Source organism: Schistocerca americana, chromosome 6, assembly GCF_021461395.2.
Source record: "Schistocerca americana isolate TAMUIC-IGC-003095 chromosome 6, iqSchAmer2.1, whole genome shotgun sequence".
NCBI lineage: Eukaryota > Metazoa > Arthropoda > Insecta > Orthoptera > Acrididae > Schistocerca > Schistocerca americana.
In genome coordinates, this window is record NC_060124.1 from 580,019,951 (window position 1) to 580,045,144 (window position 25,194).

At 40.3% G+C, this 25,194-nt stretch overlaps 1 protein-coding gene across 1 annotated transcript in view; it reads right to left on the reverse strand.

The window, feature by feature from the left end:
* Positions 1 to 8,367: 8,367 nt before the first annotated feature.
* Positions 8,368 to 25,194, reverse strand: part of LOC124619619 (medium-chain acyl-CoA ligase ACSF2, mitochondrial-like) — a 215,173-nt gene continuing 198,346 nt past the window's right edge. The window contains exons 10-13 of the mRNA XM_047146127.1: positions 19,245 to 19,393; positions 12,824 to 12,965; positions 12,063 to 12,173; positions 8,368 to 9,297 (exon numbers count right to left, since the gene is read on the reverse strand). Of these exons, the coding sequence (XP_047002083.1) occupies positions 9,169 to 9,297; positions 12,063 to 12,173; positions 12,824 to 12,965; positions 19,245 to 19,393 (531 nt within the window). The 3' untranslated portion in view covers positions 8,368 to 9,168. The remainder of the gene's footprint in view (positions 9,298 to 12,062; positions 12,174 to 12,823; positions 12,966 to 19,244; positions 19,394 to 25,194) is intronic.

A 25,194-nucleotide genomic window follows, 5' to 3' on the forward strand; every position in this document is an offset into this window, starting at 1 on the left:
GCCCGTGGTCACAGGCGTGCACCCTGACCTCGGTTTTCAGTCGGTGTTTCCCGAGGCCCCGCGCAGCCAATGCTGGGGTGCGGACCAGGGACTGCCACCGACAACAGTCTCCGCCCCGGTCTCTTCTGCTACGCCTGCGGCCAGACCCCTCCCCTGCCGTCGACGCTCGCCACGTCATTATTCAACGACGGTGCGGCGATTTGGGGGGGAGGAGTGTTATATCCTAGCCAGTAATGCCAACCGAGCCCGCTGCCAAAAGGTTGGCAGCATCAAAGTCCGGACGCCGTCCGCATAAGCAGCGCCAGCGATACAGGAAATCGCCGCAAGTCTGCGCGCGCCACCGCTGGCTTCTGGTTTCTTAAGCGCTGGAGTCGCGAGTGCTAGGACAGTTCTGTATTCGCCGCTCAGTTGTATACTCGCCACCGAATTGTGTACTTGCTAGTCAGTTGTGTGTTCATCGCAGCAGAGTTGTTGTTTGTCGTCAGCCGACGCTGACCTAGCCGCTCTGACTCGAACTAGACAGATTTCTGTAGACACGGAGTTCACTACTGTGTTGCTGTATCTTCGTTAATAAAGATAAGTACCGACTTTTATTTAATCAGATGTTTGGGTTTTCCTCTTTCTGTTCACTGTTCCAGCGGACCGGTCGGCCCGCTACTAAAAGTGTGGCGGTGACTTCGTAAGCCGTTTCTACAGCGAATTGCTTGTCACTACGAACGCCACCACAAAGATAAAAAAGGATGTAGGAAAACAAAATAAAGTGAAGAAAGGAGTTACTGTGAAGAAATGTTGTGATGGAAGAAATTAATGTAAACTGAGGCCAGGTGGGTGGTGAGAACCAAGGACGTGTTGTAGTGCTAGTTCCCAGCTGCGGAGTTCCGAGGAAACGGCATCCAGGAGAAGAATCCAGATTGTGCATGTGGTGAAACAGGCACCGAGTTCATGACTATAATGTTGTAGAGCATGCTCTACAACAGGCTCTTGTTTGTTGCTGCAATACACCCTCCACCTATGCCTGTTCATCCTGACAGACAATTTTGTGTTAGTGATGTCGACGTAAATGGCCGAACAGTGTGTACATAACAACTGGTAGACAACATATGTAGTTTCACAGGTGGCTCTCCCTTTGATGGTATATGTTTTGCCCGTTACAGGGCTGAAATAGGTGTGGTGGTGGTGGTGGGGGTGGTGGTGGTGGTGGTGGTGGTGGTGGTGGTGGTGGTGGTAGCAGCAGTAGGAGTGTGCATAAAGCAAGTCTTGCAATGGGGATAGTTACAGGGGTAGGAGTCATAGATGGGTGCAGAAGGAGTATAGGGTCTGGGGGTCTAACAAGGATAATGTGAAGATTGGGGTTGGGAGGATATGAGGAAAAGCTATTCTGGGTGTGGTGCGCAAAATTGCAGACAGGATGGGTCTCATTTCAGGGCATGATTTTAGGAAGTCATGGCCTTGTCAAAGTAGCTTATTAATACATTCAAGGCCATGATAATACTGAGTCATAAGTGGTGTGATCTGAAGTTGTTTTTTGGAGGGATCAGTAGTACCATGATTGGATGTGACAGTTCGGCCAATCTGCTTTTGAACTGGGCTGGTGGGGTAATTATGTCCACCAAAGGATGATGTGAAAATGGTGGTGTATTTCTGTAAAGTCTGCATCTGAACAAATATGTTTGCCTTGAATGCCAAGACTGTATGGGAGGGAATGTTTGAAATGGAAAGGATGGCAACTTTCAAAATGTAAGTACTGTTGTTTGTTAGTAGGTTTAATGTGGACAGAATTGTGTAGCTGACCTTTAGTGAGGGAAGAGATCAACATCAAGGAAAGTGACGTGTTATTCGGAATATGACCATGTGAAATGTAATTGGGAGAAGATATTTAGTGAATCCAGGAATTTTAACACATCAGCCTCACCCTGAGTCCATATGGCAAAGATATCAATGTATCTAAGCCAAACCCGGGACTAAAGGCTTATGGATCCTAGGAAAGCCTCCACCAAGGGATCCACGAAAAAGATGCCATAGGAAAGAGCCATCCGAGTTTCCATGGCTGTACCCATGATCTGTCTGTTTGTCTACCCCTGAAAAGTGAAGTAGTTATTGGCATGTATAGAGGTGATTAAGGTGAGCAGGAAGGATGTCATAGTGGGTGGGTGTTGAGTGAGGTAATATTCAGCAGCTGACAGACCATACACATATGGGGGCTATTGGTACAGATGGAGATGGCATCAATGGTGACAAGCAAGCGGGAGGGCACGAATTTCAGTTGATCTACGGAACTGTTGGCATTTTAATGTAATAGCAAGTTCTTTGTACTATGTGCTGCAGGTGCTGATCAACTGAGGCAGATATGTATTTGGTGGGTGCTTTGAAGCTGAAACTATGGGCGGCCAGGATCTTAGGAAGGAGGTACAAGGAGAGGGTGCATGGTTTGGGTGGGTAAGAAGTTCTACAGATTGAGGTGTTAGCCCTTGTGTGGGGCCTGAGGTTTCAAGGTGTGATTGCAGGTCAGTTTAAATCACAGGGATGGGATCTTGATGGCAGATGCTGTATGTAGAGGTGTCAGACAGCTGACATAGACCTTCACTAACATACTCCTGTCAGTCAAGTACCACAGTGGCAGATCCTTTGTCTTCTGGTAGGGTAATGGAGTTATCAGCTTTATGGGAATGCAGAACCTGGAGTTCTGCAGAGCACAGGTAAAGGTTGTGTTACAGGGATCTGAGGAAGGGCTGTGAAGCAATGGAGGATTCGAGGAATTCTTGGAAGGCTTGTAAGGGATTATTTTGAGGTGGTGGTGGTGGTGGTGGTGATGGTGGTGGAGGATCAAGTTGGGATTGTGATCAGAACAGTTCAAGACAGGTTTCATTGTTAGGTTTGCTGTTGGAAAGGTTTTGAGATTGAGACTAAGTTGGGAAGTTTAGTTTCTAGTTGATATTGCATATGATGGGATGTAGGTCCTTCACCAAAGCAACATGATTAATAGAGATTTAGGGCTGAAAGTGAGACCCTTGGATAGTACAGATAATCCAGGAGGGGGAGAGTACTTTAGACAAGAGGTTGAGAACATTGTACTATTGTGACTAGTTCTTGTGATTATGAGTTATTACTGGTGCGGGAGGCAGTGGTGAAGACTGTGGGATGTTAAGGATGCTGGCCAAGCTCTGTTTGTAGGAGAGAGGAGTGCTGGTTGATGGTGTGGCTGTTTATCCTTTTCAGAGCCTATGCTCCTTCTGCAGTCATCTCCCCTACCCTATGGCTTCTACTACCCGTGTGACCCCCCCCTCCCCCCAAGACTTGCACCACCGCCACCAATACCAGCCCTGTAATTGGCAAAATATATACTATCAAAGGGAGAGCCACCTGTGAAACAACATGCCATATACCAATATACCAGCTGTTATGTAAACACTGTTCAGCCTTTTACATCAGCCATCAAATTATCAGGATGAATGTGTATAGGAAGAGTGTGTATACTCACAACACACAATATCCTGTTGCAGAATAGGCTCTACAACGTGACAATTGTGATCTCGGTGCCTGTTACACCACACACACCATCTGGAATCCTTCCCCAGACGCCAGTTCTTCAGAACTCCACATATGCAAACTAGCACAACAATGTGTCCTTAGTTCTTGCCACCCACCCAGCCTTAATTTATATTAATTTCTTCTATCTTAGCATTTCTTCACACTAACTACTCTTTTCTTCACTCTTGTTTTAGTTTTTTACATCTTTCATTGTCTTACCCATCCATTTTTCAGTGCCCTCTCCATCTCTGTTATGGACAATACACTTAGCCTTTACCCTCATTAAATCATGCATGATTTTTAAGCAGTAATCTCTACCTTGCATATTACCCTGTCTACCACCTTTAAGCTCTTAGGTTTTCAAATCTCATCTGATGCAGTCCCCAACAATCAGTCTTTCCTTCTTGCTCTGTCCAGTATGTCTCCCTTAAACCATGGTTCTGGGTGACTTCCTGGAATCTACCCTTTTTCCTACACCTCTCCAGTTCTTTTCTTTCACCCCTCTTCCTCCCTCTTCAACCCTCCTGCCTAAAAGAAGGACCCACAGGCTCCAAAAGCTTGCCTAATTGTAACTTTCTTTTATATGTGTGTTCTGCTGTTACTTGATGAGTAGGTTTTTTATCTACCAAATTAAATTGTTTTGTCAAAAATTGATTGTTATCATTATTTTAAAAGAATCTTTGCTGACGCAATGTCTAGACTGTCACAAGGTCTTACAGAAAATGGTTGAATGAGCAACAGACTATCATGTTTTATTCATGCAAGACAAACACTACTATACCGACGTGCAGAAATGTGAAGAATTGCAATAAGCAGAACCACAGTGGCACAAGGTGAGAACATGCATTCCAACTGAGGTTTAATGATGATGCCCGGGGACATTACAATAACAAAAATGTGCAAAGAAACTTAAGCTGTTTTTGCTGATTTCCCATTACTTGGCAGAAAGTACACTTTTGTCATCTGTTGGAGAGCAAAATCTATCAGCAAAACTGAAAATGTGCCACAGCAGGACTCTAACCTGGACTTTCCACTTATCACAAGCGGCCGCCTCACCATTTGGTTACCCAAGCATGACTCTCAGCCAGACCCAAACCTCCACATCTCGTCATCTGTGTGTCAACAACCTGTACTTGTACATCAATTATGTAAATTCCCATACAGGGGAGACATTTTCCTTGTAAGTCACTTGCCCACTGTGCTGGATGAATGCGATATTGCAGTGCCTCTGTTCTTCCAAATTATGATGTAAGGTTCCTTTGGACATGCACTGTTATTCCAGGTTATGATGTAAGAACCTTTCATCATAATTTGGAATAAACACTGACACTGAAATATCATATTTATCCGCTGACACTAGGCAAGCGATTTTCAGGGAAAATGTCTCCCTGTACAAGAATATACATAATGGATGTACGAGAACAGGTTGTAGGCACATGGTTGACAGCATGTAGAAGTTTGTATCTGGCTGTGAGTCGTGCTTGAGTAACCAAATGGTAAGGCGGCTGCTTGCAATAAGCATGAAATTCTGGTTTGAGTCCCACTGCTGCAGAAATTTTCACTGCCATCATTCAATTACACAGCTGACAGTAGTCCGTATTCACAACTGTGAAAACATTTCATGTAGTTCATGATGACTGTAGTCACTTCAGTGCCTGCTCCTCTGGACATGCGCTCATGTCTGAAGGAATACTACATCGTAATTTGAAACAACACAGGCACTGCAATATCATACAGATTTTAAAAAGCTGAAAATACAGGGTGTCCCACTCAAACCTCCCCAATTTCAAGGATCCAGGGGAGAAAAACCACAGTAGATACGACAATGAAAAATGCACCACATTGTAGAGCATCTCAAAGAATTTACATTCCCACATCAGAAGTGCCAAGTATCGTCACCAGAGTGCAGCATTATCGCATGAAGTGAAAATGGCGACTCCACAGCAGTGCGCGCAAGTAATAGTGTGGTGTGCAGAAACAAACTCCCCGATTACTGTGCAAAGAAATTATTGTCGTGTGTATGAATGTGATCCACCCGATGTGAAAACAATTAAGGAATGGTATAGGAAGTTTCTGGTTACAGATAGGGTACTGAAACATTCTGGCGGTGCATGTTATGGAGTTTTAGAAGAGACGGTGAAGAACATCAGACAAACGTTTCTCGGGAGCCCACATAAGTCAATTCGTCAAGCATCTAGGCAACTTTATGTACGTCGATCACCATTACATCGAGTAGTTCACCAGCATCTTCATGTGTGTGCTTATAAAGTGCAAATTTTGCAACATCTGACACCGAACGACAAACCACACCAACAACAATTTGCTGTGGATGTGCTGCAGCAGATTGATACGGATGACAGCTTCCTGGAAAGATGTTTATTCTCAGATGAGGCAACCTTTCATCTATCAGGAAGGGTTAATAGGCATAATGTTTGGATTTGGGGTTTTCAAAATCTGCACATTGTCATTGAACATGTTCGTGATAGCCCTAAATTAAACGTCTGGTGTAAGTTACTGCACAACAGGATTGTTGGACCATTCTACTTTGTGGAACAAACAGTGAATGGATCAGTACATCTGGACATGTTGGAGCACTTTGTGTACCCTCAGATACAAGACTTGCAACCCAACATCATTTTTCAACAAGATTGAGCTCCGCCGCATTGGTCAATGGCTGTTTGCAAGTTCCTTGATAGGAAATTTCCCAATTGTTGGATTGGACACGAAGGACTCATTTCCCGGCCATCACATTCACCCGACATTTCACTGCTTGAGTTCAAGTCATTCATGAAGGACCGTATGTATGCGACTAAAGTGGATGATATTCCTACGTTGCGACATCATATCACTAATGCGATTGCAACAACAGCAACAACAACGGAGGAAATATTACAAACGTAGAAATTTGTGGCAAGTTCTATGGGACCAAACTGCTGAGGTCATCAGCCCCTAAGATTACACATTACTTAATGTAACTTAAACTAACTTACGCTATGGGCAACACATACACACCCATGCCTGACGGAGGATAGCCTCCAACAGGGAGGGGGAGGGTGGGGGGGGGGGGGGGAGGGAGGTGGCGCAAACTGTGACAAAGAGCCTCAGACCGCATGGCTACCCCACACAGCTTATGTACGAAGATACCTAGAGTACTATTATAACAAAAAAACAAACTAGTGGTGTGCATCTGCTAAACAATGACCAATCACATGCTGAGCTGGAGAATTAGTGCATTGTATGTAATCCTGATCCCTGGTGGGGTGCTAAACAAATATCAGCACAAGTAAACACCATTTCTGGGTTAATGGCCTTGCCGCAGTGGCAATACAAGTTCCCATTAGATCACCAAAGTTTATCACTGTTGGGCTCTGCTAGCACTTGGGTGCATGACCATTCAGTCTGCTGAGAGCTGTTGGCAAACGGCGTGTACTCAGCCCTTTTGAGGCACAACTGAGGAGCTACTTGATTGAGGAGTAGCGGCTCCGGTCTTGTAAACTGACACACGGGAGAGCACTGTGCTGACCACAGGGCCCTCCACATCCACCGGTGGGCTGAGGATGACATGGCTGCTGCCTGGTATTGTTGGGCCATTATGGCCTGTTTGGGTGGAGTTTAGTTTTTTAAAACAGCATTTCTGCCGGGTACAAAAGGTGTAAACTTACCTCATGAAAGAAAGGTGTGCCGTGTTGGACAGTCGTGTCTGAATAAAGCTGCAGCACACCAGCAATAAACTGTAATTGTCACTGCATGTCTACGCAGTGCACATTATTGTGCCATTTAAAACAAGAAAACAAAGCTTATGGACACAGTGATAACCATGTGAATATCAACAACCACTTTTTAATCCTTGTAGATAAGCAATGTGTTATCCAACAGACAATGAACTTTCAGCTTTGCCTGAATTTGCTTTGTTTCTGCAATGGACAACGCCCAAACCTTTCCAGTAGAAAACACGATGAAAAATGAACAATAGTTTATTACGACCCTTTGTTGTTATTTGATATCCATTGTAAATAGGTGAATCTAAAAACAGCATTTCTGCCAGGTACCAAGGGGTACAGTTACCTTAGGAAAGAACTGATGCCACTTTCTTAATGAGGTTGTGCTGCCAATAGGGTGTGTGTGGACTTACGTATTATATATGTATTTTAATTCCATATGCACAACAGAAGTGCAGTTATGTCAGTGCACAAATGTTTCATGAATCATGGAGCCTCAGCACTGCTGCATGTATGAGAGCGGACACAGGAGTGAGAATGAGGAAGACAACACTGTGTTTGTCTGATGTCATAACCCGCAACTGATGTCACTTCTCCAATGGACTCACAGCCAAAGATTGCATGTGTGCACAAGCCAACAAGAGTGCGGAATCAACACTCAACTCTGGAACACTGTTTCACTCACATATCATGTTGACAGAAGGCTAATCCATGCCAAGGACTACACAATGATTGAACAGTACACTTACTGAAACAGTTTTCATCAAACAAGACAAAGAAATGTGTACATATCATCAGTTCCTTTTGATGTGTAAAGGGTGAATGACTAGTTGCAACAAAGCAATGATCTGTATCATAGTCATTCAGTGGGCACTGTAATACCCCTTTCCAAATATTTTATTTTTTTGTGTGTATGTACCAATATTTGTATCTATATGTATATGGATGTCAATGGTTTTGTATGTGAATGCTTATGTAAGAAGTTGCACCCTTCAAATTTTTTAGAGATCTGCTAGAAGCCTGGCTGTTCGCACTTGTCTTTTTGCTTTCAGCTGTCACAATGTAAGCATTGTTGGATGTAAATTTAAATGATTTCATAATATATGTGCTGATTTTGAGTTATTTGTGCATTCCTTTATTTTTAATCCATCAGATAACAGGTTTATATGAACATTTATTGTATTACAAGTTCTATTTTTCAGCATTTCAAGTAGAAAGATGCAGCACTTTGATGTGATACTTATGTCATTAGCACAATTTCATTATTAATTTGCATGTTAATTTTTGTGTATTGTGTGAACAGAACCAGTTGTTCGGAGAAGTCAAAAGTTTTTCAAATCAGCTCTATACCATAGAGCAATTACCAAATCACAACATGCAGAGTACATTTTTTAAAAAATTCTAATGTTTCACATCCTCTCTTGCACTGCTCCCGATGCCAGTATGGGATTAAAATCTTCATTCTGGTAAAAACAATTTGAAATATTTGAACTGGTGGAGGTGGAAGCTGACTCACAGAACATAGAAAAATGCCCAAGACTTTACAATTAAAAAAAGTTTACTTACTGTAACATCAAATTAGGTTATTAATTTATAAATATTATACTCAGCATCTATACATTTTTATGTAGTATGCACTGAATAGTGCCAGTATTCTAATATCAGTGACTTCTGTCACTTGCTGTTCATAGTTACATTTACATGATGAAGGTGCTCCATTGATCTATACAAATTATTTTTCAAGTTTCTTATGGCAGCTATTCAATATTAACTAAGAACATTGATTTAAACTTAACAGTTTGTTTGTTGTTCATTCTGCTTTTCAGATTTATTATTTAAATATCCTAAAGAATATTTTAAGCACAATAAAATTTTCTTTTACAGTTACACAGAATACTTCATTTCATGACTGCATCATCATTCACTGTGTTTCTTTCCCAAGTTCTTTTTCTAACATATTCCTCAGTTTAAATTTTTGAATTTTTCCTGACACAGTCTTTGGAAATTCCTTCACAAATCTGATGTAGTGTGGTATCTTGAAATGTGCAATCTGTTCAAAAAAGAGAAGAGAAGTTATTAAAGTCAATATATTGCCAAACTGCAGAAACTGTATATGGCAAGATATCTTAAATTACAAGCATACAGCTTTGTATTGATCAGCACAGAATAAACACATGAAATGTTTAAGACTACAATTTGAATGTTTAAAATAGACAAAATGGACTTTCATTTATTTATACATACAAAAAGTTCTGTAAATCCCATAATGAAGGAGTGTCTTCAAGGATGTGGATTTTGTCAAGTTGTAAATTAATACCAGCTACTGCAGGCTGTGATTAGGATTAACTTCTTGAGATGGACAATTGTGGAAATTAAATCTAATAATTATATGGATATTGTTTATACTTCTATTGGGAGTGAATTTCACTGTTCATTTTTTGTGTTTAACTCCATGTGGCAGAAATGTTCAACAATAGTTATTCTGAACTATACTACAAGGCTCCACATAGCACGATATATTATAGCGTAATATTGTTTAACATACAGAGATTTTGGAGAAATACTGGAAATGAACATACATTTCACATAGATCCACATCAAATGATGATATCCACTTTTTTAAAGGTACTTAATTTTGTGCAGTCCTTAATTTAGTACATCTATATTATGTAATTATTCTTATAACATTTTACTGCATATGTCAAATCAATCCACATTTCCTCCTCCTCCTCCTCCTCGATGGAGATGCTGAGTTGCAGATAGGCACAATACGATGGAATGCAACAATATTGTGAAAAGGAAAGTTGCTACTCACCATATAGTGGAGATGCTGAGTTGCAGATAGGCACAATAAAAAGACTGTCACAAATAATAGCTTTTGGTCAGTAAGGCCTTCGTCAGAATTAGACAGCACACATACACACACACACACACACACACACACACACACACACACACACCTCACACACGCACACCTCACACACACTTGACTGCAGTCTCAGGTGACTGAGCCCACACTGCGAGCTGCAGAACCGGTGCATGATGAGAGTGGCAACTGGGTGGGGGTAAGGAGGAGGATGGGAGAGGGAAGGATAGTAGGGTAGGCATGGTGGAGTGCTGTTGGGGAGCATGGAGGGTCAAGGTGTAAAAAGGGTAGGATAGCTATGTGCAATCAGGAGGGGGAAGTGAAATTACTGTGTGATGAAGGAATAAGGGCTGTGTAGTGCTGGAATGGGAATAGAGAAGGGGCTGCATGGGAGAGGACAATGACTAACAAAGGTTGAGGCCAGGAGGGTTACGGGAATGTAGGATACATTGCAGGGAAAGTTCACATCTGCACAAATCCTGGACATCTGGTGTTTGTGGCAAGGATCCATATGGCACAGGCTGTGAGGCAGTCATTGAAATGAATGATGTGTTTGGTAGTGTGCTCAGCAATAGGGTGGTCCACTTGTTTCTTAGCCCCAGTTTGTCAGTGGCCATACATTGGGACATACAGCTTGTCGGTTTTCATGCCCACATAGAATGCAGCACAGTGGTTGCAGCATAGCTTGTAGATTACATGACTGGTTTCACAGGTGGTCCTGCTTTTGATGGGATAGGTGTTGTTTGTGTCTGGATTGGAGTCGGGATCTCCGCTATATGGTGAGTAGCAACTTTCCTTTTCACAATACTGAAACATAATCGTACTGATTTCACTAGCTACAGACATCTCCTCCCCCCTGTCCCCCAGAGAGAGAGAGAGAGAGAGAGAGAGAGAGAGAGAGAGAGAGGGAGAGAGAGCATTTCTCTACTCAGCACTCTTCCTATATGGTTTATACACTTGTGACAATACTACTGTTGCGTATCTTGCTCTACATGGTCTTCCAATAACAACTAATCTAACCCCTTCTTTCATAATCCAGTATCCTGCTAGCTGTTCTAACGTGATAGTTCATATTTCTATATTAGTGTGGTGACTACAAAAAGTCAATTATTGACTGGCGTCAACCTAAGACTTCAAATGTTCAAATATTTCCATTCTTTCTAAAAATTCTCTCTTTTGCAGATCTTTTCCTACAGCAAGTGTGATATGCCTGACATACATCTTTCCTGGATGTTTTATTAATTTTGCTTTTCTTGATGAATCGCCTCCCTCCAAGTTCCCGGCTTTCAAATCATTTGTATGGTTGGTCCTGGATTGATGATTTTCCTCTCAACCTGGTATTTAGCAGAGTCTGTGAGCTGAGATACTTGGTGAATATTGTATTAAGTATTTCCAAGTCCTTGAAACTTTTTTTATAAATAAAGGAACTCTTAGTTTTGAAACTTAGTAATTTTAAACTGATTTATACATGTTTTTATGGTATAAATAATAAAACAAGATTGTTCAAGAACTGGCTATTGTATTTAGAACAAAATGAACTATTAGTTACTATTATTTCATGTAACTGTAGTGACAATCTTTGATAGCAGCTCTAATGCACTAATTGTTTTCCCTACTCATCAGAGAATAACTCCAAAACAATTTTGAAACTCCAGCAATATTGAGCAGAATACTCTCATTACTTGATCAAACAATGGAAAAATCCAGGGTGGAATGTAACTATAATATGAAAAGGAAAGCTGCTACTCACCATATAGCGATGATGCTAAGTCGCAGATACGTACGACAAAAAGACTGTCACAAATAAAGCTTTTGACCAGTAAGGCAATCATCAAAAATAGATTAAAAAATAAATGAGACAGACGTGTGTGACTGCAGTCTCAGGCAACCAAGGCCACACAACATATTTAATGTTGAGAAGATTAACAAGGACTAGGTTTGCACCCTACCTTTCCTCTGCAGAAGTCTTTCACATCTTGTTCGGTCAGTTTGTGGCCCTTTTTGGTACTTATGGCGACACACACTTGTTCACCAAGTCTGTCATCAGCTATCCCAAACACCTAAATAAAATAACAAGTGCAGATTCAAAACACAGGAAATACTTCGGCTTGCTAAAGTAAAATATTGTTACACGCAAGATAATAATGCCATTTGTCTAATACTCTATTTGTTGAGTATGTAGGCAGTCATCCAGTTAATTTTTAATACATAATGCTATTAATATAGTACTATTAAAATATATACACGAATAATCTGCGCATATTTTCCCCAAACTTAAGGATGGAAACTGGGTTGCATGGGTTAATTATAATAAGGTTGGTACTGCTCCATCTCCAAAAATAGATCTCGTTATACTATAGAGGTGTTGTAGCCTCAATCTTAATGTGAGCATGTTAGAAGTGAAGTATTAACCATATGTTAACTTATGAAGGCCAGAAGCTCTCATCATCACTCATACACAGCTAAAGAAAAACTTAAAATTATTGAAGAAGCAAAGAACATTGAAAACTGTACAGCAGAAAGATACAATGTGTACAATGTGAGTGAGGGTTGTATTTGTGACTGTCGAAAAAAAAAAAAGCCCTGGCTATGCACTGAAAATGTTTAGGATAAAAATACCGAATCTGATTAACATGAGAAATCACAAATGTAATTCAAGCAAGCATGGGAATAAAGCTGAATATGTGAATAAATGAAGAAGTCTTCCTACCTGAGCTTCTGAAATACTTGGATGAGTCTCCAATAGTATTTCTATTTCCTTTGGGAATATATTTTCTCCTCCGCGAATAATCATATCTTTTATCCTGCCAACAATTTTACCATAACCATTTTCTTCAAGGATGAAAGCGTCCCTGTAAGAAATGGAAGCATCTTATTAAAATCTGTTATTTTTGTGTGTGTGTGTGTGTGTGTGTGTGTGTGTGTGTGTGTGTGTGTATGTGGGGGGGGGCGGGGGGAGGGGGGGGCACATTTGCGTATCAGCTGCATACTTTGTCCAGGAAGTCAGTTCTGCTCTGCCTGCACACTGATGTCAGTAATAAATTTGTCTTCAATTTTAAGTGTTTTACCTCACTGACGATACTGCCATCAGATTTGGACTTTATTGTGATTTCAACATGACAGTTTGCTGAAGATGGCATGTACTTCAAAACATCTACATCAATGTGGCTCCAATTAAGCAATACAAAAGCCATCACCTACATGGGCAGGAATCAGAATAAAAACAATATATCATTCCCAAGGTCCATGTAGTCAGAAGACAATAGACTCCAAAACGGGAGTAGATCAGGCTCTGTCACTGTTTTTCTGGAGATACTGGCCACAACCCAGTGTAACATTAAAGGACTTGACCAAATCAGCAAATACAACAAGTGGGATGACATGCTGTGTTTGGAAAATTATGCTTTTACCTGGACAGCACAACCCAAGAATGTGCAGAGAACAATGAAGACAAACTCAAAAGCTGGGACAAATTTCAAGCTGAAGCGAAGAAAACATTTGGTGACAATCAACAGCAAGTCCACTTAGCAGAAGAATTATCTATGAGCAGGCATCATTGTCATGGAGGGGTGGCAGTCTTATATACAGAATGTTTTGACCCTTTGCAATATTGTGTATCCTAATATGACAGAATCTGACAAAATCTCATATTTCATGAAAGGCGTCACAGAATACATGTACCAAGTTATTAAACAACAACACAGTAACACAAAAATTCATGAAGCTGTGACAGCACATCATGGAAATGTACAAGAGAAGAGTCAGATGAAAGAGGTTCCTATGACAGTTGTGGAAGATCACTATGATTTTGCTTCTCTCCTACACCAGGTTGTAAAAGAAGACTCACAGCATTTTATGGCAGCCAAAACAGTTGCACTGAATACATAAGATATAGAGCCCATTAACGTTGACCCCATATGGCAGGAGGTAGTAGAGAACATTGAAGAGATGTATGTATCTTTGGCACCAGTCTCCACCATCAGATGAATGCCCCATGAAGAATGGCTATTACCAATTTGGACCTGTGGCACAGCCGTCAAATGACAGTCCAATATCTGGCTGAGGCAGGTACAACCAACTCTTACAGCAAGTATGAAGCACTGCAGAAGGACAGACATTTGGAGGCTGCAGAGAAAGAATATGAGTGTTTGATGACTATTACACAACAAGATGTCAGTTTCACAACAGTCCTATTAATGCTGTTCAACTTCACATGATTACAGTCAAGTTGTGGGTCAAAGCTAGTTTCTGTACCCTGGATGAGATCACTCCTCAACATGCTGTAGCCATTTCCCATCTCAGAGGGTCCAGCCACTTGCCTAGCTGCTGAATTCAGGAAAACCAAGTGAGGTGGCCATCTATGCTGTTGAGGCTGTCACACATGTAAATCTTCCATGGGTGACAGTTACCAAGATGGCATCGATTCACCATCAACAGCCAACCATTTCAGGTGCTAGACAACACAGCAGTTTCTTTTTCTATCATGTTAAATGATTTTCGTTGCCAGTTAAAATGACTATGTTCTGTGATATCAAAGTAATTGTGCTGAAAATCACAAATGGGAAATACATCCAGCTGACAGGTAGATCTATTACAAGAATATATATGACAGGATGCAGCCCCTGAATTTGTCATTTTAAAAGAATGCAGTCCTGATATTCTCAGGTAAGACTTCTTCCAGGCACCACAAGCAATCAGACTGGAAGATCAGAGCTACACATTGATGAATTGCACATAAAAGGTGCCTTTGCTGGTCACCGCAGTAACCTGAGTCAACTGACGATTACATGTAAAGCAGTTCCAGCTTTCTCCTAACTGGCCAGCAGATGTTGCTAATCTCATGCGAGTTGTCCTATTTTCACATGGCTAAATTTTACACAAAAGTGGTTCATTACAAATACAGTCAGTGCTTGTCTCCCAGTAGGGCATTTCTTTATGGAAAGTTAAAGAGGCATGGACTAAAAAATGGGACAAAGAAAGAGAAGGACAGGGCAGGTTAGGACGGGACAGAGTCTAGGAGAAGTTATAAGACCTAAATAGCCTTCACAGTCTTGCCGTTGGATCACGTTGTGCAAATTCCTTTCCTTGGAGCAACTATCCGACATCTTCAGGTGGTTCAACATTGCTGGTGGATAGGCACGACTGACTGTATCTACACATCGACGCCCTGTTTCTAGAACACGCGTGCGAAGAATGTGCAGGCACGATTTCTGTGCCTACGCATTCTTCATGTGCATGTTCTAGAAATGGGCATTGATGTGCAGATACCATCAGTCTTACCTAGCCACCAGCAAGGTTGAACCACCTGAAGATGTCTGAAAGTTGCTCCGAGGAAATATTGTGGAATTTCCACAACGTGATCCGACGGCAAGATTGTGAAGACTATTTACAAGACATCCACTGGGAGAGCTTGAAGAGTCACATCAAGTTATAAGATGTTTAACATGGTCAGACAGACAGTAGCTTCAAGAATGTGATCTGATTCAGTAACGAGCATAAATTATTGTCAACTGAAGTATCAATCACATATTTCCTGATGGGCAGCTTAATTTTTATCACCAATTGACTGTAGATCATTTACCTCTCCAAGTGAATTTGAGAGGGCAGAAACCATACCTCAACCCCATCCCATTGCCCCCAGTTAGTTCACCATTGTTTGCAGGTGAGATGGTTGGCAATATTAGACTGAAGATAGTGAAATGTGGAATTCCTAGAAAATGTAGAGCGATACGATGACAGAATTCCTTTGACGTCACAACAGGAAATAATGATAGCAGTTGGTTTACACTCGCCATTGTTCATTGTGAAAATGCTTCATTACCTGGACTGGAATCCTTCACAGTATCGATCCGAAGACACAAAGTAGACCTAGTTATGTATATAGCAATTTGTCATTTACATTGTATACACTTTCATGTAGAAAAGTAAGTAATGATGAAAAAATTCATGTATTGATGAAAGGACTTGGTCTACATGCTGACAATGTAACTGTAACAGGAGATATGACTCTGTATTATAATTATTAATAAGTGTGATCTGTGACCCTAGAAACTCGTCTGGCAGTGTCCATCCACTGCTCTGGAGTCTGAAGATGACTCTATGAAAGAGTCTAAACCGCTCACTAACTCCAATAAATAAAAAAAATTGCGATCAAGATTGATTTAAATTTTAATTTTAACAAATAAGATCGCTGAGTATGTTTTCAAAAATTTTATGATATATAACTATACAGGTCCATGCTGCTTAACCACTACTTTGAATCATTTTTCCATTAAGAGTCCACACCTTGCAACATATAGTGAAACCAGGCAATATATGCCGACTGTAAACCCTCCTTTTCACAAACACTGGAAGCTTAATTTTGAAAACTCCATTTAGTTTACCAAAAGCACTTTAGGTCATTTTCTACTCTTCTGTTTATGTCTGCAGCTATCCTTCCGAAGGTCTTCCGCTGCCTTAAATACATGAACTTATCCAGTTCTATGATTTTACTGTTAATTTGCACTATTTTCTGTGTAAGATGTTGCATTATTTCCAGTCTTACTTTAATCAATTTTCAGGTCTGCTACAAATACTGTGGTATTAGTTTCTTCTACTCATTGTTGATGCTTAATCACACTAGAGGGAAACAATATGTCATCAGTGAACAAATTTCATTCAGTTATGTTCTGGCATCTCGTGTTCCTTCTTCATACTTCCAGCTATAGGATCTGAAAACTTCCTCTATGAATGCCAAGAATAGTTTAACTGGTGTGGACTCCACCTTGCATATTTCTTCCTTAATTCTGTATTAACTGAAATCTTTGGTACCATTTAACTAAATCATTACTAAACCATAAAACTCAAGCTACACTACAGATCAATATTTCTCCACATTAAGATCTGATACTCAGTTTTATTGGCTTTGCTAACTCTCAACCAAGTTGTCACCTTTCAGTCTGACTTACTTTGAGCTATGCTACAGGCTAAAGATCAGTTAGTCACAATGACCTACATTGCAAAAAATTACAAACAAAAAACTTTTCTTAGGATAATCTGAAAACCAACTGAATCAAAAAATGTTTACAGAACAACATAATAGGCCATGATCATGATACCAGAACAAAAGTAACTTCTGCACTAGAAGCAAACAGTACAATTTCATTTCCACTGTTATTAAAGTGAGTGATCATTAAGGTAGTGCCACTAGGACTGGCCACTGCTGACATGAGTACCTCAAACAACAACTACTTTCATGTACTCATGTCAACAGATACCAGTCCTAGTGACACTTTCTAAATGATCACTCAGTTTAGTGTGGGAAAAGTCAATTTTATGCTGGTATCTTAATTGTGACCTGTTATATATGGCCCTATACATGCTTCATGACTGAAGTTTTCAGTTTATTCTATAGAAGGCTGGTCTGCTTATTCATCTACAGTGCAGCTTTTGTTCATGTGAAGATGGTCACTACAACCAAAACTAGCGCCATTATAGAATAAACTGTACAGCTGGTGGCAAGCATGTAATTCTTCAAATTCCTAACAGTTATATTGAGCCACTTCTTTAAACTAATGGGTACAATAGACATTATTGCTAGCGTATAGTTCCCTTCCTGTTTGCATCTGCATGACGTCACATACAACAACATGATAATGTCATGGAAAGTAGTGAATATCTGGTATTGCTAGTTTCAGGTGACCTGAATCTCTCACTACCTTTATGAATTGTAAGGGAAGCTATAGCAATATATTCTTCAGTATACTAACAAAGGTTGAGTTAACACTAATTCTCGTTTTGTTTGAAAAGGATTTGGGCAAACCTAGACAAAAACTTTCTCGACATCTTGAACCCAGATAAAGTGATAATTCACACACATTATGCCAGTCTGTAATTTTGTTTGTAGCTTGCAAGAGTTCATTGTGCTGTACTCTCCTCTGGGGCCAACTTCTTCCTTTATCAGATTAAAAGTTAATATTTTTTCTATGTAGCTAGTATAGCTTCAGTGTGTCTCTTGCATAATATGTACAGCAGACATTCTCTTAATTATTGTTTGTGTTTCTGATTCATCTCTTTAACTATGCAAAAATTTAAAGCAATATTAAAATTTTATATTTTTTGTTGTTATTTCGCCACCTGGAATCTTACATGCTCAAATGTGGTGTCTACCCAACATAGGTGTATGTTTTGTTTTATTACTATCCTTATTATTTTCAGTTGTTTCTTTTCTATTTTTGTTGCATAATCTTAAATCCTAATGAACACATTTCTGCTTAGTTTAATTTATTATAAATGAAGGTACTCTCAATGACATCTAATCCTTGGGTCATAGATGAATCAATTGAAATTTGGATTGTGACAAGATTGATCAGATATTTCTTGTCTGGGATGGTACCTTCCATTTCATTAAAGGACAGTGGATGCTGAGAATGGCATCTGAGAATCCAAACATGAAGTCAAACAAAATGCACTGTGTTAAGCACTTCAAAATTTTTGAGTGATAGCACATCAGATGTGGTAGTACCATGGGGAGAATCTAGCATATAATGATTGGTTCACCTCTGTAGGCTGCAGAAGAAGTGGATCAAGCACATAGGGATTAAAAGAGAGGTGGTGCTGCTGCCTCCAGACATTAGTAAGCCTGGTAACTCATTTTGTTGACAAAATATTATGCACGTATTACAGCCAAGTGTGCAGAGTACTGTGGCAAAGGACTCTTAGTCGATAATATTCACCAGGTTCTGCCAAGACAAATTATGTTATTTTACTACTAGTTTCAGTGACAGGCTCTGTATGAGAATGAGCATTACTGATTGAAACTACTAAGAAAAAATATAATTCATCTTAACAGCTGTGAGTAACATTTTATTACTAGGTAACCTCAGTATAAAACTTCTATTTCTCAGTTTATGTTCATTACATATTAAGGTGGAATACAGAGCTGACTAAAAGATTTCAAGTCGAGGAAATAAGTGATAAAACACTTTTAGCGATTTGTCCAGAACATTATCCAGTTTTGATTACCCAAGAGAATTTGCTGGATGTTTTTGTAATATAAAGAATAGCAGCAACTCTGCTGTTGGTATACTTTCATTAACATATTTGAAATAAATCTAAACAGTGGTGTAATATAGCATGTGATTTGTACATACCCTGTTCTGAGCCATCGATCCTCTCTGATTGTTTCTTCTGTGTGTTTTTTGTCACCCCAATAACCTAGCATATTGCAGTAGCCACGCACCCAGAGTTCGCCAGTGGTACCAAGTGGTACCATCTTTCCAGTTTCGTCGACTACTTTTACCTGAAGTGAGCACATAATTTTCATTTCACGGAAAGTGCAAAATTTTTGAGCAAATTTTAACAAGAAAATATGATGAAGGAGCAACTACAATGGTAGTTATACCCTTCAAAAGAAATCAATTACAACAGATGTAACTGTAAGACAGATTTGCAGTTTGAACAGCGCTGAAATCTAAAGTCTTGGGTTGAATACAAATAATGGAAGTAGTAAAGGTAGCTACTCACCATATAGTTGAGACATTGGGTATTGACAGGCAAACAAACAAGATGAAAATTGTCCCTACACAGTAGCCCGACCTGTGCTATGACGATGTAGCCAGCTGAGAAAATGTAATGAAGGGAGAGTATGTGCATGTTTTTTTTTTAGTTAACCCTTTATAAGGACATTGACCAAAAGCTTAGCTACAATTTTAGGCTCTTAAGTCCCAGTCAATGCCCAATGTTTCAATTACATACTGTGTGCACACGTGCACAAAACTAGGTGACCAATTTTGCAGTTGGTCTCGGCCACAGTATTTATTCAGGTGGGCAGCTGGTTGGTGGTCATGCCACCATAAAATACTGTGCAGAAGTTACAGCAGAGATGACATGACTTGCTTTCACTATTAGTTGTGCCTCATACAGTTCAGTATAGAACAAACGCAAGGCAGAAGAGGATAAAATAGGATATGTCTGATGGGGCAGAAATAAGGTGTGTATGGTAGTCTTACTCATTGGTTTCCTCCCCACACGTGTATGACCCATGTGGTGAAGTGTTGGAAGCATATGTGGCATAAGGACAGATTAGAGTACCAGAGCATTTCATAGAGGTGGTGGGAAAGGGTTGGTAAGAGGTTGAAGCTCTGGCTGATACAGTTAAGTTGTTCCAGTCCAGAGTGAATGTAGGTACTGGGAATGATCAGAGGATTAGGTGTATGTTTGGATATGGCACAGAAGATTTATTTGTGGACTATGTTTGGAGGGTAACAGCTCTGTAAAGCACTTAGCAAGACAGAATATTGGGCAAGGGGTTGCTCATGACTGCAGATGATTCAACCAAGGTAGGCAGACTACATGGAAATCACTTTAGTGTGGAAGCAGTGACCGCTATCAAAATGGAGGTTCTGTTGATGATTAGTGGGTGTAATAAGACCAGAGGTTTTTATAGTGATATAGGAGATGTATACATGTCAACATCCAGGAAGTGATAAGCTGGGCTGAGGAAGACCAGGTGAAGCAGATGGGAGAGAGAGTGGCTTTGCCCAGTGCACAGATTATAAAGATATCAATGAACCTGATTCAATTAAGAGGTTTTCGATTTTGGATTACTAGGAAGGTTCCCTTCAGATGGCTCAAACAGGTTGGCACCGATTTGTGTGGACCATACTGATTCCCACGTATGTGCCAATGTATTTGTTTGTACGTATTACTCTCGAGGACTGAGGTGGTGGATTTGGAGGACACAGGAGAGATAGAATTTGACAGTGGCAGGGCCATAAGCAAGGAGGCCATTGTATGTAGGGAGATTGTGACATAATAAGGAGGAATTTCCCCATCTGTTATGTTTCTATGCTTCCTAAATTACTATTTTTATCTTGTAACTTTCATCAAAAATAATTACACACATCATGTATAAGCAGCAGATACAAAGGTTTATCAAAGTACTATTTACACCATAATTCATATAATTTTATTGTCCTTCTTATAACTGATGATCAGTTATCTTTAGCTTTACAAACTATTTTTTGACTGAGAGTTTTAAGTAACAAGTTACAATAATGAAGTCAAATGGGAAAACATTTTGTGGTAATCAGCACAATCTATAAACTATTGACACCATTCATTCAGAAGCATTCATATCACTCTCTCTGAGAATATTTTGATTTGATGGGAATCAATTAACTTTAAAGATATTTGTAATTAAAGTTCAGAAAAAGCTATACTCAGTGTTTTCTTCCATGCCATACATTATTTGTTAGATTCCCAAGATAAACTTTATACTTTTTGTAGACTGAATGTTGCTGGACCAAACAACATCCTTCACTCAGCAGTTGAGCCACAAATTAAAAAATTGATAAAACTAATATAAAACATTACAAATTTAAATATGGCTGCCATACTTTAAATCGGAGTATCCCCAATGCAGATGCATAAAATAGTTTCATGAACTTTTCTGGGTTAGTAACCTCCAATATATTTCATAAAACAAGTTAATGTTAATGCTTTTAATCCAGCCTAAGTAACAAAATTTAAACTAGTTGTTTTTCAAATGATAATGAAGCTTCAGAAATAACAATTTGTTCTTATGCTAGTCTTTACACAGTCAAACCCCTCAGAAAATATCTCAGTCAGTACTTGAGTGTGAACATGTTGAGTCTGCCACTATAATTAACTCTGGCAACATCTATGTGGTGGAGAGTTAGTGGCTAGCGCTCTCACGATTAATATCTTCATGTCAATATCATCAAAAGTCAGTACATATAACATCTTCATTAAAACCTGTCATTAAAATGTGTACAATTAACAACTTTGCAGTTACGTGCACTGTCTTTCGGTAGGCAACATTTGTACCAGCTGTGTAATTGTTTCAACATTATGAAAGACAGTGGACTTGCATTACATTTGTGGAAACTGGTTGTATCAACAAATTGTGTGCACCATGAATATTGTAGTTACATTATTATGTCAATCTTTATCTGTTGAAGTGCACTGCAATTATACGGCAATGATCACATTATTGTGTAGACTTGTGGATTTATTTACGTGAGATTCGTCAGTGTTCTGATGAGAAGGACAGTAAATGAAGAAGATAATCAAATTTGTTTAAAGTGGTTTGATGTATCCAATGAGATACTGAGGGCAGAATATGACACTGCAGGTAAGCCACTTTCCATGAGGATTGAGTGGCTTTGCCAGGTTGCAGTTTGGGATCTTTGGTGGCTAGAAAGTGTTAAGACAGTACTCATGACTTCGGAGAGTACAACACCACAGTTGATAAACTGCGCTCAAAACACTCAGCACAGCAGCTGTATGGGTTGGCTATACTGAGGTCCACGAGGGCCGCAGCTGCCAATCCATGGGCATTACATGTGTGGGTAGCAATTGGTCAATGGTTCATTAAATATCTGAGCACCGAGTTATAGTGCCCAGTTCTCTTCAGTACATTGAGCTGTGTACAGTCCCCAGTCACCATCGAGCCTATGAGCTGCAGTGTTCATCCATTGTCTCCGAGACTTAGGCTCCATAATACAACTGGAAGCTGGAAGTCAAAAGGCAGAATGACTGAGCGCATCGTATGCCAACTCTGGACTCTACGTATGCATCACGCAGAGGCACAGTGACAGTGAGAGGTGGCAGAAGCCCCCTCTCGTATTTCTGTCTTACTCTGAGTAATTTGATTTTCCTCTCTAATTGCATGCAGTGAAAAGTTGCTATTCCTTCACACGCGGACTTCCCACGCAGCATCTCTCGTCACCCAGGTGGTCCGGTGAAGGGGCGGACACTGCTGATCTTGAAAGGGTTAAGCCGGCGGGTGTGAGGGAGTTGAGTGAATGCTTTCCAGATGCCGACATTGTCATGATAGCAGCGGAGATACAACCGCAGGAGCCTGAAGGAGCGGCTGGGCTAGACATTCCGTTACTTCGCAGAAACTTAGTGAAAACACTTTCTGGCGGGCTACCAGTGAGGCGTGGGAATGACTTGTGTTCCCAGGCAGTCTGGGAGGGCAAATTCCCGCGTTTTCTGCAAAATCGTAACTGTGATTGGCTTGCTCAGGGCATAGCTCCGTGACGTAGCAAAATCAGCGCAGAAATTGGCGCCAAGAATCTCCATTGGTGGAATGGTAGTGCTTCGGCAATAGAGTGGAATTCTCCGCCGGTTTTCGAGTTGCTGATTGGAGTGTTTAACCATGGCCACTGTTGTGGGGGTGAGAATGTTCTGTGTTCGGTTTGTACGGGTGCTCTTGTGGGAGTCGGTTCTCGCCTTTCATTCGGAGTAGGTTACAAGACTGAGCTCTCGCTGCTCTGGACAGCCTGCCTTCCATTGGCTGCCTAATATACTTTTATTTGATTGTAACTGTTTAACGAAGTTGCTGAAGTTTCGACTTCAACGTAACTTTCCAAGTACAGTTGGCAATTGAGCGTTCTGCATACAAGCGGCCTATGTTGTCTGTCTTGGGCAGTTTTGGCTAAAGTTGACTGTATCGGAGTTACTGTGTGACTTTGCTTGTTAAAATCAATCACTGTACTGTCAGTGATTGTGTGGTGAGCCTTCGTCTCCCTCAGAGGCGCATTTGTATTGATAGGAAGTCTTTAGTCTGGAACAACCAGACCAGGACAATTTGTTTCGGGCTATACTTGCGACATTATCGTCGCCACGACGGGACGTCGAAGCAACCAGCGATCGCTTACGGTACACCAGATTGTGTCCTTACAGTTAAGAAGACAGCTTGGTAATGTATGTCCGCAGCACCGGCAGACTAGGGAATTTGCACTGTGATAATCAGAGCTCAGCAGAGCGTACCTGTTCATCTTTTCTAACTTTGTTCTGTCTTGGGTGTTCATTTTCTGAGTTATCACTACTGTAGCAGCAATTAATGTTGGGTTGGTTGTGTGTTTCTCTTAAGATTTGAGTTGCAAGGGATTGGCTCCACATACCACTTCGTCATAAATGTCACAATCTAGTTTATGGACAACTTCACCTTCACAGCATTTATTTGAGTATCCAATTTGATTCATTTTGATGTACTGTAAATGTTTCATGTGTTTTGTTTATGATTTTGAGTTTAGTCATAATAAATCAAATTGTTATTTTGGACAGAACTTTTGTTCTGTTAATCGGTAGAACAACCCTTTCATTTCTCACTACGTTACTGAAACTTTCCTTTATTTCATTAATGTCTATCAAATTACATTATTGCAGGTGCCAAACTCTTTTCTACTCCACTTGCAGGGTCAAATACAGTCAGTTCGCATTGCTTCTTAATCCATGTGCAACAGCAAAAGTAGAAGTTAGAAAAGGGGGGGCTTAGAGCATCAGTTCCATAGGAAAATTCGAGAAGAATTTAGTGTTAAATACACTGCTAGCCCCGGCACCTCACAACAGTACTTCAATATTTTAGAGGACTCTTAATAGTTTCAAACATCTAATTGCACTGGACATTTCACAAGAAGCATCATCATTTAAGTTGATTATTTCTTCATATTTAATAAAGATCATTTTATTACTAATTGCTGGGAATTTTTCAGATTGAAGATAACCTGCACTGTCCTCCTGCATTCCCAAAGAAATGGTTTGGTCAGCAATTTCCGTTTGACACACCATTTCCTCTGTAGTGAGCAGCAGATGGTGGAAGGGGATGGGAGAGGTTAGGGGTGTAGTGCTTGTGGATAATAATTTACTGTGTATGTGGACAATTTTCTTCTGCAGAAAGGTAGACAACAGAACTTAATTTAACAGTATTTCTTATTTATCAAATATATTCGTGAGATTCTTTATTTACCATGGTGCCTAATGATAACTTGAATTAATGTGAATTATTTTTGTCTCAGTCACAACAGATGACACAGCTCTTGGCTGCTCTTCAAACACTGCTGCTTAGACATGAGGGACAAAGCAATAAAATCACTGCACCACCTTTTCATAGTTATGATGAGAAGGGCCAAGACTGGAAAATCTACCTTCAGCAACTACAGCAGCACTTTGTGGCCTACATCAAAGGTGAGGATTGTCTATCATTTATTTTCTCAGCTTGGTTGGCAAGGAGACCTACAGTCTCCTTGTCAATCATTTTCCCAAGTCTGACCCTGACAAATACACTTATGA